This window comes from Ochlerotatus camptorhynchus, unplaced genomic scaffold (genome assembly GCF_037179485.1).
Source record: "Ochlerotatus camptorhynchus isolate MF236.1 unplaced genomic scaffold, CSIRO-AGI_Acam_v1.1 ptg001105l, whole genome shotgun sequence".
Classification (NCBI taxonomy): Eukaryota; Metazoa; Arthropoda; class Insecta; order Diptera; family Culicidae; genus Ochlerotatus; species Ochlerotatus camptorhynchus.
Window position 1 is genome coordinate 17,457 of NW_027041502.1, and position 12,158 is coordinate 29,614.

The 12,158-nt window shown below is 42.3% G+C and overlaps 1 protein-coding gene across 1 annotated transcript; it reads left to right on the top strand.

Moving 5' to 3' along the window:
• Nucleotides 1-397: 397 nt before the first annotated feature.
• Nucleotides 398-11,603, top strand: LOC135716064 (innexin inx1-like). The gene is made up of 3 exons (XM_065238905.1): nt 398-728; nt 3,240-3,347; nt 11,376-11,603. The coding sequence occupies exons 1-3, from the start codon at nt 480-482 to the stop codon at nt 11,586-11,588; spliced, it is 570 nt and encodes a 189-aa protein (XP_065094977.1). The 5' UTR covers nt 398-479; the 3' UTR covers nt 11,589-11,603.
• Nucleotides 11,604-12,158: the final 555 nt, after the last annotated feature.

Consider the following 12,158-nt stretch of genomic DNA (forward strand, 5'->3'; position numbering starts at 1 on the left):
TTTCTAAGGCATGTTGAGTCATTGAGGTGATAATTTGAAAGTTAAAAAAACCTACAACCCTTCTTATTTTTTATTCTAGAAACACATTTTTTAAGTTCATTCGTTATTTGCCCAGAATAAAATTTGTACTCGTGACGTTTAGAGTGATGAATGTTGACCATGACGGGAACGTCCCCAATATATATTTTTTTATATTAGGTATTAATTTCATAATATAATAATTATGGGTATCATTTGGCAGAGATGGTGCAGATCACGGGTGAAAGTCTTTTTAATAAATAAATCTAATCTAATCGTAAAATGCATCACCGTGCATCATCATCCATATTATATGCAGTAGGGTTTATCATGTTATTATTATTTTATTTTATTCTTTATTTATTTGTCATTTCAGGTGACTTCTCTCGTGATAAAAGCTTCGATTCAGGATGCAATTCTACTTCTAAGTAAAACAACAAAAATAGTTGAATCATAAAGAAATGTATAAGCTACTCGGAGGATTAAAAGACTACTTTAAGAGGCAGGATATATTCACTGACAGTGCCGTGTTCCGCCTTCATAATAGCTTTACAACCGCACTGCTGTTATCATGCAGTATGATCATCACTGCCACTCAATATGTCGGACAACCAATCAGTTGTATTGTCAATGGGATCCCAGCGCATGTTGTTAACACGTTCTGTTGGATATCTAGTACTTTTACAATGCCGGATGCCTTTAGAAGAGAGGTAAGTAAGAGAGATCGAGGTATAAGACAAGAACATACTACTATTTAAATTAAACCATATGAAGGGACGAGATAATCATCGAAATACAACAAAGTGGTCACATATTGAGATATGTGATACTTTTTTAAATTCTGCGGAATATTCCGCATAAGTAAACAAAAATGTAATACCCCGTATAGACTATGGCTTGTATCATGTAATATAGGCACTGTCTTGCAATGAGCACTCATACATCTAGTTTTCACTGGAAATCCTATGTATGAGTGCTCATTGCAAGACAGCCTATATTACATGATATAAGCCATAGTCTGTCCGGGGTATAAGCTTCCAGAAATTGCGTGCTGCACTAAATGCACTAAATCAAGGAAAACATATATTCAATGTGTATCGAAACGTAACTTCAAACATTCGATACGTTGTTTCGCGACAACCAAAAAACTTATACCCCGTTCACATTACAGCCAATATCACGTAATATAGGCTGTCTTGCAATGAGCACTCATACATAGGATTTCCAGTGAAAACTAGATGTATGAGTGCTCATTGCAAGACAGCGTATATTACGTGATATGCGCTGTAATGTGAACGGGGTATTAAGTACAGGTTATGTTATTGTATTTTGTACGTTCCTCCCAATATTTCGCGAATTGAATTTGAGACTGCACAAAAATCTGCACAGTTGGTGCTCTTTCGAGGTATTACCTTAAAATAAATTGCGAAATTCGTATACAATAACTACAGTACACAACAAAAAATAAATTTTAATATTACATCCAAGAGAAACTTCAATCATGTCGAATATCTCATGTAATTTTTATGGCCACAAAAATAAACAAATACAGTAAAAGCAGCGTTATGTCAGTTCATGCACTGTATTAATGATAATTTTGTCCTTTTTGGCAAGTAATGTGACTCCATATTTTCGACACGATTAAAGTGCATCCGCTTTGATATGATATTAAGGTGATACTCTAAGGAAGCTTTAGTGTGAAACTTTAAAAGCACAAATGTCAGCTTCCACAAAACATACAAATTTGAAATTGCTACTCCTTGTTTGCTGTGCTACTACAAACAGAGAGTAGCAATTTCAAATTTGTATGTTTTGTGGAAGCTGACATTTGTGCCTTTGAAGTTTCACGCTAAGGCTTCCTTAGAATATCACCTTAAAATTAATTTTTTGCTGTGTATTACATGGTGCATGTTGGTACATGACTGCTGAGATGGAAAAACTCGGTTAAAAAAGTTTATACTGCAGGCTATTAAAACCAATCCTCTACCAAGAAGGAGGGTTGCTGAAGCCACCACCATTGGTGTTGTCAACACACATATTATGTGACTAATCATTAATGAAACTTGAATTTTACATGATTAGCTTGCCTAATTTAAAAATTAAAATAATAAATTTTTAATTGCTATATGTACGCGCTTGTTGAACATTTATCATGATTATTTTGCTGCGCAACAAATCAAACATCCATGTGAACGAAGCATAATTTCTCAATGTTTGCATCAGTTGTCTTAGATTGGCAAATAATCGAGCCAAAGAACCAACAACTTTGGCTTCAAGCAAAATGTTCGTGGATGACGTTTCTGCCATCGGACTGATTAAAACACGTATCTGTTGCTCTCTGTTTTTGTTGTTAATTTATCAAAATAAATTGATGATGAATAGTTTGCTACCGACAGTACGAGTTTCCAGCTTATTTCTAGTATTTTTTCATCGGTTTATTATGCCTGTTTTATTTCCTACTGGGTTTCAAAAATCAACAATATGTTTGATGATCATAAGTTTGTTGACATTAATCCACAAAACTGTGCAATTAGAATTTAATGTTTTTTAGTAATCTGTCAAGTGAACTTTAAAACAGAAGATAGGATTTTCCAAAACATGTTAACTTTATGTGAAATTAGTCATTGTTGTCCAGTCGTACACAAAGACTATTTTAATGAACTTTGCCGAATTTTCCGGAAGCAGTTAAATATATAACTACTACAAACCTATATAAACTTATATACACTCAGGTCTTTTTTTACACGGGGGATACGTACCGTAAAAAAAAAAAACCTACGAGATTTTGATTTTTCACATGTTTAAATGTTTTCTAAAAATCGGATTTTGATGCCATTTGTAATTATAGCATGCTATGACATTCGATTACCTATAGATTGAAACGGATAATGTGATTGGAATCAAGTCGATAGGTTGTATCGTTGTCGAGAAATCGTTAAAAACGTACCGTGTAAAAAAAAACCGCTTAAAAAAAACCGTGTAAAAAAGGCTTCAGTGTAGTAGCTAAAGATTTGTGAATTTTTATAAAGTTGTTTTATTTTTTGGAAGTTTGAAGTAAATTTACGGAGTGTATCACTTGTTTGTTCAAATTTGGATAATGTTGGTACTGTTCGTTGTAATTTGATCTTGATCTTTTGTGGTTGTACATTAAAGGGAACATTATTGAAGCAATAAAAATAAACAGCAGCCACACATTTCATAATTTTAATCTTTTTTCACAGGTAGGACGTGAAGTTGCTCATCCGGGTGTGGCAAATGACTTCAATGAAGAAGATGCAAAGAAATACTACACATACTATCAATGGGTTTGCTTTGTTCTCTTCTTTCAGGTGAATTACATTTAAACATAAATACAGTGGACCGATGTGATAGCTGCATGCTTCTACCTTATTCTCATATACATACATATCTAGCAATAGGTCTATTCCCGTAGCTGTTTTTTTTGTAAGATTCTGTACAGCAAAATGCAAAAGTATGTTCTCGTACTTTCTGCAGCATGTGATTTTCTTACCGCAACTTACAGCTAACTGCAGCAACTTACCGCAAAATTAGTTTGCCAGTTATCTCTCTCGGTGTCGATTGCTATAGACAGTTTGTTTATTCGATCATGTGATTGTTCGGAGCGCTGTTGTTGTTTACCAGTAACTCGATCACTTTTGATCACCTTGGAAGCAAACAATTTGATAATGAGTGGCGATGGAGTTAAGAATACCGTCAAGTTTCCTTCGGGAATGGAAGTGTGAAACCCACCATGGGCGAAATAACTAATTTCGTGAAATCTCTGGACGTGGATCCCGTTCCAATGGAAGCTACATACAGGATAGCTGCGGAGAAATCCCTCTTCATAAAGTTTTAGTCCGATGAATCGATGCTCCATATCCATAAATGGATCCGCATCCTTAAATGCAGAAAATCCGTATCTGGATTGCGCCATGCATATGTCTTGCGGATATTTGAATAATGTTTTAGTTTAGATAGGTAAGAATATTTCAGATAGTTTATCGAAAATCTGCCAAAGAATGTAATTTTTTTTTTGCTGAACAATTTCCATTCGTGTGACACGGTGGGCTGTTGCTCTGCCGAAAAATCTTTAAGCAACTATTAATCTGTGCGTGAAGTGACGGTACTGTGTGTATTTTTAATAACGAGCTTAGCAAAAATCGAAACTCTCATAGGCAATCATAAATTTTAACAACACTGTTAAAATAATAACGAAAGCAGGGTGAAGAGAATCGCGAGGATCGGTCTGGTAGCAGTTTGAATAGTAGTTCGTTCGCAGGTGTGGTAACTGGACGTGTTCAATGCCACATTTAGGATCCAAGATGCCTGGGGCTGCTTTCATTAGGGAGAGAGGGGCTCTATATTTCGAAGTATAAATAATACAATAACCGAAAAATCATGAGGTGGTTACTAACTTTTCAGCGTCAACCCATAGCTCTGCTAACTATAAACTGCAAAAATCGCCAAAGCTGCTGGTGAAAGGTGGATGCTGGTTAACGACGAGATGAGTCTGAAGGCCGGAGAAAACAGAAAAGTAGAACAAGCGACTGGATACCAAAAACAGCAGTGACCGTTTTTCGACTACCAACAGCTAAATAGGAGCTATTTTTTTTAATTCTTAAAAACAGCAATGGAAGAAAGAAAACCGAAGAAACATGAAAGTTGCAGGCGCGGGAGAAACTAAGCAGAAAGCTGTCACCTCACGGGCTTAACTCAAACACAATCCCTTCATTTTTTTACTTAACTCCATAGAGTTTTATGAACATTAGAGCCTAATGTACATATATAAAATTTGATAAAAAAAAGTACGGGAATAGACCAAATATCTTCAGTGCAAGATTAGAATTTTAATTTTTAAGCCAGAACCAGGCTAATGTTGGTTTGGGTTATAAAAAGTGTAAGCGTTTAAAAAAAAATTAAATGCATATTTTAAGAAAACCATGCTTTACCGAAGGTCAAAACAATCAGCATTTATGTATAACTGTTGACCTCTATCAGATAATTTGCTGCAGATAACAAATCAACCCAAACAATGCAAAGCGACCATTTCTTGATTATCTTTATCGAATTTATCTTCCGTTAATAACTCATCTTCAGATCCGTTTGCCGTTTTCCAGTCTTATTTTCCGTATCAGATGCATGGTAAACGCTACTTACATTAAACTGTGTATCGATAATAGCCTAAAATGTCTCAACGTGGACGTAGGGCTACAAAAGGAAAATCGCCAAAGAGAATCGATTTGACCTTTTTTATAGTTTTGGTTGATTTTTTATCTACAGCAAGACTGGCTGATAGAAGCCAGAATTAATAAACAGTGATTGCGTTGAAAAGCTAACAATACAAAAAATCCACGGTGAATCATGGGTTTTAGAGCCATTCAAATGATCGGAAATATGATGGACTCACCGAGGAGCTCACTGGATGGAGACCAATCGTCATTGGAGGAGATTTCAATACTTGGGCAGTGGATTGGGGAAGCAGATGTACCAACGCAAGAGGGTATAGCCTGTTGGAAGCTCTGGCAAAGTTGGACGACAGTCTGGCCAACGAAGGAACCATCAGCACTTTCCACAAAGACGGTAGGGAATCCATTATCGACGTCACTTTCTGCAGTCCGTCGTTAGTGGCAAGTATGAACTGGAGAGTGTGTGTGGAGTACACTCATAGTAACCATCAGGCGATTAGGTACATCTTTGGCCAACGGATGCCTACGGCAATGTGGAAAACGAAGGTAAGCAAGCGGAGGTGGAAGACGAAGGCATTCGACAAGGATCTCTTTGTAGAAGCTCTCTGGGTAGACAGCAGCGTCCCAGACCAAGGCGCGGGCGAGTTGACCGAATCGTTAGCGAGGGCATGCAACACAACCATGCCGAGGAAATCGGAGCTAAGGAACAGACGGCGCCCAGCTCACTGGTGGAACGAGGCACTTAGCACCCTCCGCGCTAGTTGTCTCCGAACCAGAAGGCGTGTTCAGAGAGCAAGAACTGATGCAGACATAGCAGAGCGAAGGGTGGTGTTTCAAGCAGCCAGGACCGCTCTAAAACGGGAGATAAAGCAGAGCAACTGCTTCAAGGAGCTGTGTCGAGACGCTGATGCCAACCCCTGGGGTGACGCATACCGAGTCGCGATGGCGAAGATTAGAGGTCCAACGACGCCCGTTGAAATGTGCTCAGACAAGCTGAAAGTCATCGTGGAGGGACTTTTCCCGAAGCACGACCAAATGACCTGGCCACCTACACCGTACGACGAGACAGAGGCAGACAACACCGAAGGTAGACAAGTCTCCAACGAGGAACTCGTAGCAGTGGCGGAAGGGCTAAAGACGCAGAAAGCTCCCGGTCCGGATGGAATCCCCAACGTGGCGTTGAAGGCGGCGATCCAGGCGTTCCCGGACATGTTCAGGATAGTGCTGCAGAAGTGTCTGGATGAAAGTCACTTCCCGGACCATCCAAACAGAAGCGGAAAGGAACTCCGGAACGCGATGTACAATGGCGTGCTAACGCTGAAGCTACCTAAATGAGTCGAGATCGTAGGATTTGCGGACGACGTCGTCTTGGCGGTAGTAGGCGAGACGTTGGAAGAGGTGGAAATGCTGGCAACCGAGGCGTTCGACACGGTTTCCAACTGGATGCGAGGAGCGAAGCTGCAGATAGCCCACTACAAAACGGAATTGCTATTGGTCAGTAACTGTAAAGCTTTTCAGCGGGCAGAAATTACCTTTGGGGAGAACGCCATAGCATCAAAGCGCGTGCCGAAGTATCTTGGAGTGATACTCGATGACCGGCTAAACTTCAATAGCCATGTCGACTACGCATGTGAGAAGGCGGCGAAGGCCATCAATGCGATAACTAGAATCATGCCGAACAACTCTGGACCAAGCAGCAGCTAGTGTATCCGTCGACAATACTGAGGTACGGAGGTCCAGCCTGGGATGCAGCGCTGAAAACGAAGAGAATTGAACAGTACGTTCCGCCTCATGGCCATGCGAGTCGTGAGTGCGGTAGAACAATTTCGACGGAAGCAGTATGCATTATCGACGGTATGATACCCATCGTTATGACCTTGGTGGAGGATACCGAGTGCTATAAGCGAAGATATACCCCCCCCCCCCCGAAGAAATACTCTAGGGGAGTTCCGGGGGGATAGAGGCTAGAGGCGAGGGAGGTTTTAGTGGTTATGCCACACTGTGCCAGAAGGAGAGCACAGACGCAACACAGTGACAGGCCGGGCTTTTGAAGATGTCTATACTATAAAAACACACACACACACCAACACACACACACTCACCCAAACACACACACACACTCACCCAACACACACACACACACACACACACACACACACACACACACACACACACACACACACACACACACACACACACACACACACACACACACACACATCCGTCGCTGATGGCAAACATGGATTGGAGAGTGTGCGAAGGATATACCCATAGCGACCATCAGGCGATACGATATGGCATCGGTCAACGGAATACTGTGGCAGTACGGAGGACGAGAACTTGTGACCGAAAGTGGAAGACGAAAGCTTTCGACAAGGATTTGTTCGTTGAGGCACTTCGTGTGGACGGGAGTCCCGTAGATCTAAATGCGGACGAGCTGACAGAAACGTTAGTGAGAGCATGTGACACGACCATGCCGAGGAAACTGGAGCCAAATAACAGACGGCGTCCAGTCTACTGGTGGAACGAGGCACTTAGTACTCTCCGCGCTAGTTGTCTCAGAGCCAGAAGACGTGTTCAGAGAGCAAGAACGGAAGCAGACAGAGAGGAACGAAGAGAAGTGTTTCGAGCGGCCAGGGCCGCTTTTAAACGAGTGATTAAGCAGAGCAAGTCGAACTGTTTTAAGGAGCTGTGTCAAGACGCTGATGCCAACCCCTGGGGCGACGCATACCGAGTCGTGATGGCGAAGATCAGAGGTCCAACGATGCCCGCTGAAATGTGCCCAGAGAAGCTGAAAGTCATCGTGGAAGGACTTTTCCCGAAGCACGACCCAACAACCTGGCCACCTACACCGTACGGAGAAAGAGAGGGAGATAACGTCGAAATCACCAACGAGGAGCTCGTAGTAGTGGCGAAAGGATTGAAGGTGAAGAAAGCTCCCGGTCCGGATGGAATCCCCAACGTAGCGTTGAAAGCGGCGATCCAGTCATCCCCGGACATGTTCAGGATGGTGCTGCAGAAATGCCTGAACGAGGGTTACTTCCCTGACAGGTGGAAGATACAGAAGCTAGTGTTGCTGCCGAAACCAGGAAAACCGCCGGGGGATCCAGCATCATACAGGCCTATATGCCTGCTGGATACACTCGGAAAACTCTTGGAGAGGATCATCCTAAACAGGCTGACGAAATACACGGAAAGTGAGCACGGATTGTCGGAGAGGCAGTTCGGATTCCGGAAAGGGAGATCGACGGTGGATGCAATTCGGACAGTGGTCGAGAGAGCTGAGAAGGCGTCCAAACAGAAGCGGAGAGGAGATCGATATTGCGCCGTCATAACGATCGACGTCAAGAATGCGTTCAACAGCGCCAGCTGGGAGGCCATCGCCGAAGCACTGCATAGAATGAGGGTCCCTGACTACCTGTGCAGGATCCTGAGGAGTTATTTCCAGAACCGGGTTCTGATCTACGAGACAGACATGGGACAGAGATCGATTAGGATCACAGCGGGAGTTCCACAAGGCTCCATCCTTGGTCCAACGCTCTGGAACGGGATGTACAACGGCGTGCTAACGCTGAAACTGCCCAAAGGAGTTGAGATCGTTGGCTTTGCGGACGACGTCGTCTTGACGGTAACAGGCGAGACGCTGGAAGAGGTGGAAGTGTTGTCAACCGAGGCATGGTCACTGACGAAATGCACGGAGAGTGAACACGGATTGTCGGAGAGACAGTTTGGATTCCGGAAAGGGAGATCGACGGTGGATGCAATTCGGACAGTGATTGACAGAGCCGAGAAAGCTTCCAAACAGAAGCGGAGAGGAAATCGATACTGCGCCGTGATTACGATCGATGTCAAGAATGCATTCAATAGCGCCAGCTGGGAGGCCATCGCCAAGGCGCTCCATAGAATGAGGGTTCCAGGCTACCTCTGCAGGATTCTAAGTAGTTATTTCCAGAACCGGGTCCTTGTCTACGTGACAGACACGGGGCAGAAATCGCTTAGAATCACGGCGGGGGTTCCCCAAGGCTCCATTCTAGGTCCCACGCTGTGGAACGGAATGTACAATGGCGTGCTGACGCTCAAGCTGCCCAAAGGAGTTGAGATCGTTGGCTTTGCGGACGATGTCGTCTTGACGGTAACCGGTGAGACGCTGGAAGAAGTGGAAATGTTGGCGGCTGAGGCGATAGATACGATTGGTAACTGGATGCAAGGAGCGAAGCTGCAGATAGCCCACCACAAAACAGAAGTGATGTTGGTCAGTAACTGCAAAGCAGTGCAGCGGGCAGAAATTACCGTTGGAGAGCACACCATTGCTTCGAAGCGCATGCTTAAGTATCTGGGAGTGATGATCGACGACCGGCTAAACTTTAATAGCCACATCGAATATGCTTGCGAGAAGGCGACGAAGGTCATCAACGCAATAGCCAGAATCATGCCGAACAATTCTGGTCCAAGCAGCAGCAAGAGATGTCTTCTGGCTAGTGTTTCCTCATCAATACTAAGGTACGGAGGTCCAGCCTGGATTGAAGCGCTGAAAACGAAGCAGAACCAAAGGAAATTGAGCAGTACGTTCCGGCTCATGGCCATGCGAGTCGTGAGTGCGTACAGAACCATTTCGATGGAGGCAGTATGCGTTATCGCCGGTATGATCCCAATCGGCATCACCTTGGCGGAGGACTACGAGTGCTATATGACGAGAGAAACCAGAGGAGTACGAAAAATGGTGAGAACGGAGTCGATGGCTAAGTGGCAGCAGGAGTGGGATGCAGCAGAGAACGGTAGATGGACACACAGGCTAATACCGACTCTTTCGACCTGGGTGAACAGGAAGCATGGAGAAGCCAACTTCCACTTGACGCAGTTCCTGTCTGGTCATGGCTGCTTCAGGAAGTACCTGCATCGGTTCGGACACACAACGTCACCCTTCTGTCCGGAGTGTGGGAATGTGGAAGAATCACCAGAGCACGTGGTTTTCGAATGTCCTAGATTTGATGATGTGCGAGAGGATATGCTCGCCCTTAGCACGGAGAATGTCGTCGAAGAAATGTGTCGAGAGGAGGGCACCTTTAACGCCGTCAGCAGAGCAGTAACGCAGATCATGTCAGCGCTGCAGCGAAAATGGCGGGAAGACCAACTAGAAAGTAGTAATGTGCTCACACAAGTGCGAACTGAAAGCCGAAGCCGGGAGAACTCTCCGTCAGAGTAGGCTGTATCCACCACCAGGGATAACCGAGTAGAACGTGACGCTGGGAGATAAATGGCTCACAAATTGGAGAGACGATCAGCGAACTGGAAGCGCCAATTAGCTGAGGTAAAGTGAGGTGCGTAATGCACGGCCCCCTCCGAAGTAATACGACAAGTGGTCCCGGGGGAAAAGGGCAAGGCGTCTAAGGAGGTTTTAGTGCGGTAAGAATCCCACACACCGTGTCACCGCGACTGTGCGCCCAGTCGTCAAGCGGTGGGACGATGGCCTTTTTGAAGGTTTCCTCCTTGCCAAAAAAAAAAAAAAAAAAAAAAAAAAAAAAAAAAAAAAAAAAAAAAAAAAACACACACACACACACACACACACACACACACACACACACACACACACACACACACACATACACACACATACACACACACACACACACACACACACACACACACACACACACACACACACACACACACACACACACACACACACACACACACACACACACACACACACACACACATATATATATATATATTTTTTTATATATATATAAGTATAGGAATTAGTACCGACTTTGGTAATTTTTTACCGAACTATAAACAACTGAATGTTCAGTAAACCTTTGACCCTCATTTCAAAAGCTGGTTCATTAAATTTTAATTTTAAAATACAAACAGTCTTGTTTAACTAATCGAGTCTTGCCATTGCGGGGAAGTTTTCCTAGTTATGAAGCTAGAAAACTAATGAATTTAAATGCCTGAAGACTTCAACTGTTGAAAATTCGGTAAAATCACTGGAGTCCGTAATCATTTCTAAGTGCGTACCTTTAATCATTTAAAAAAAAAAATACCACATGCCATCATTTATTGTCAGTGGTCACTATGAAATAAATAAAGTAAACAGCAATAGCCATCGGTACATTACAATATATTAAAATACGTAAACATTTATTATATTTTTAAAAAAAATTTCAGGCTATAGCATGCTATGTCCCAAAATTTTTATGGGATGCTACAGAAGGAGGATTAATGCGGACTATCGTCATGGGTTTGAACATTGGAATTTGTAGAGAAGACGAAAAATGTGCCAAGAAACAAGCTCTTATTGAATACGTTTTGAAGCGTTTAAGGGTAAGCCGAGTTTTAAATGTAGTGACAAATATATTCGGAAATAACATACAATTCTAACCTTCTAAAAAAATCAGAGACAACCCTTTTCACAAATAAAAAACAGATTTTGTTTTACATAACTAACTACATTTCCACATTTTTCATTTCAAATATTTATTTGTAGGTGAGACATCTGACCTTTCAACCAGTTCCACACCAAATGCAGAATTGAAAAAAAAATCAATTTTTCAGATTTGCATAAAACTGTGCATAATTGTGAGTTTTGGCAATCATTTACATTTGTTGAAAAATCGGCCATTTTTGCTCTGGTAACGTAACTTTCGGTCGAAATGACGTCTGAGACAAAATTGTCTTTTGCAAAAATGTAAATTATTTCCATAACATACAGTTATGCAAAGTTTTCTTGAAAATTGGAGAAGGTCGAGTCAACATTTTAAGTTTTTTATCCTATTTGGCCTGGAATTGGTCTTTCCTGACATATAACTCATAAGAAACCATGCATAAATGACGAAGCATGTTTTTGAACAATTTTGGAAAATTCTTCGAGATAAGAACGTAAGAAATCATTAAGATTTAAACAGTTTAAAAAATCTTGACATCTGGCAAAAATATGAAAACTCAAGTTAA

What these genes read in the sequence shown, in the direction of transcription:
- LOC135716064 (XM_065238905.1), top strand. Translation starts at nt 480, where the DNA reads ATGTATAAGCTACTCGGAGGATTAAAAGACTACTTTAAGAGGCAGGAT. An exon ending in CGGATGCCTTTAGAAGAGAG is followed by an intron (nt 729 to 3,239) that starts GTAAGTAAGAGA and finishes CTTTTTTCACAG; the next exon opens with GTAGGACGTGAAGTTGCTCA. An exon ending in GCTTTGTTCTCTTCTTTCAG is followed by an intron (nt 3,348 to 11,375) that starts GTGAATTACATT and finishes AAAAAATTTCAG; the next exon opens with GCTATAGCATGCTATGTCCC.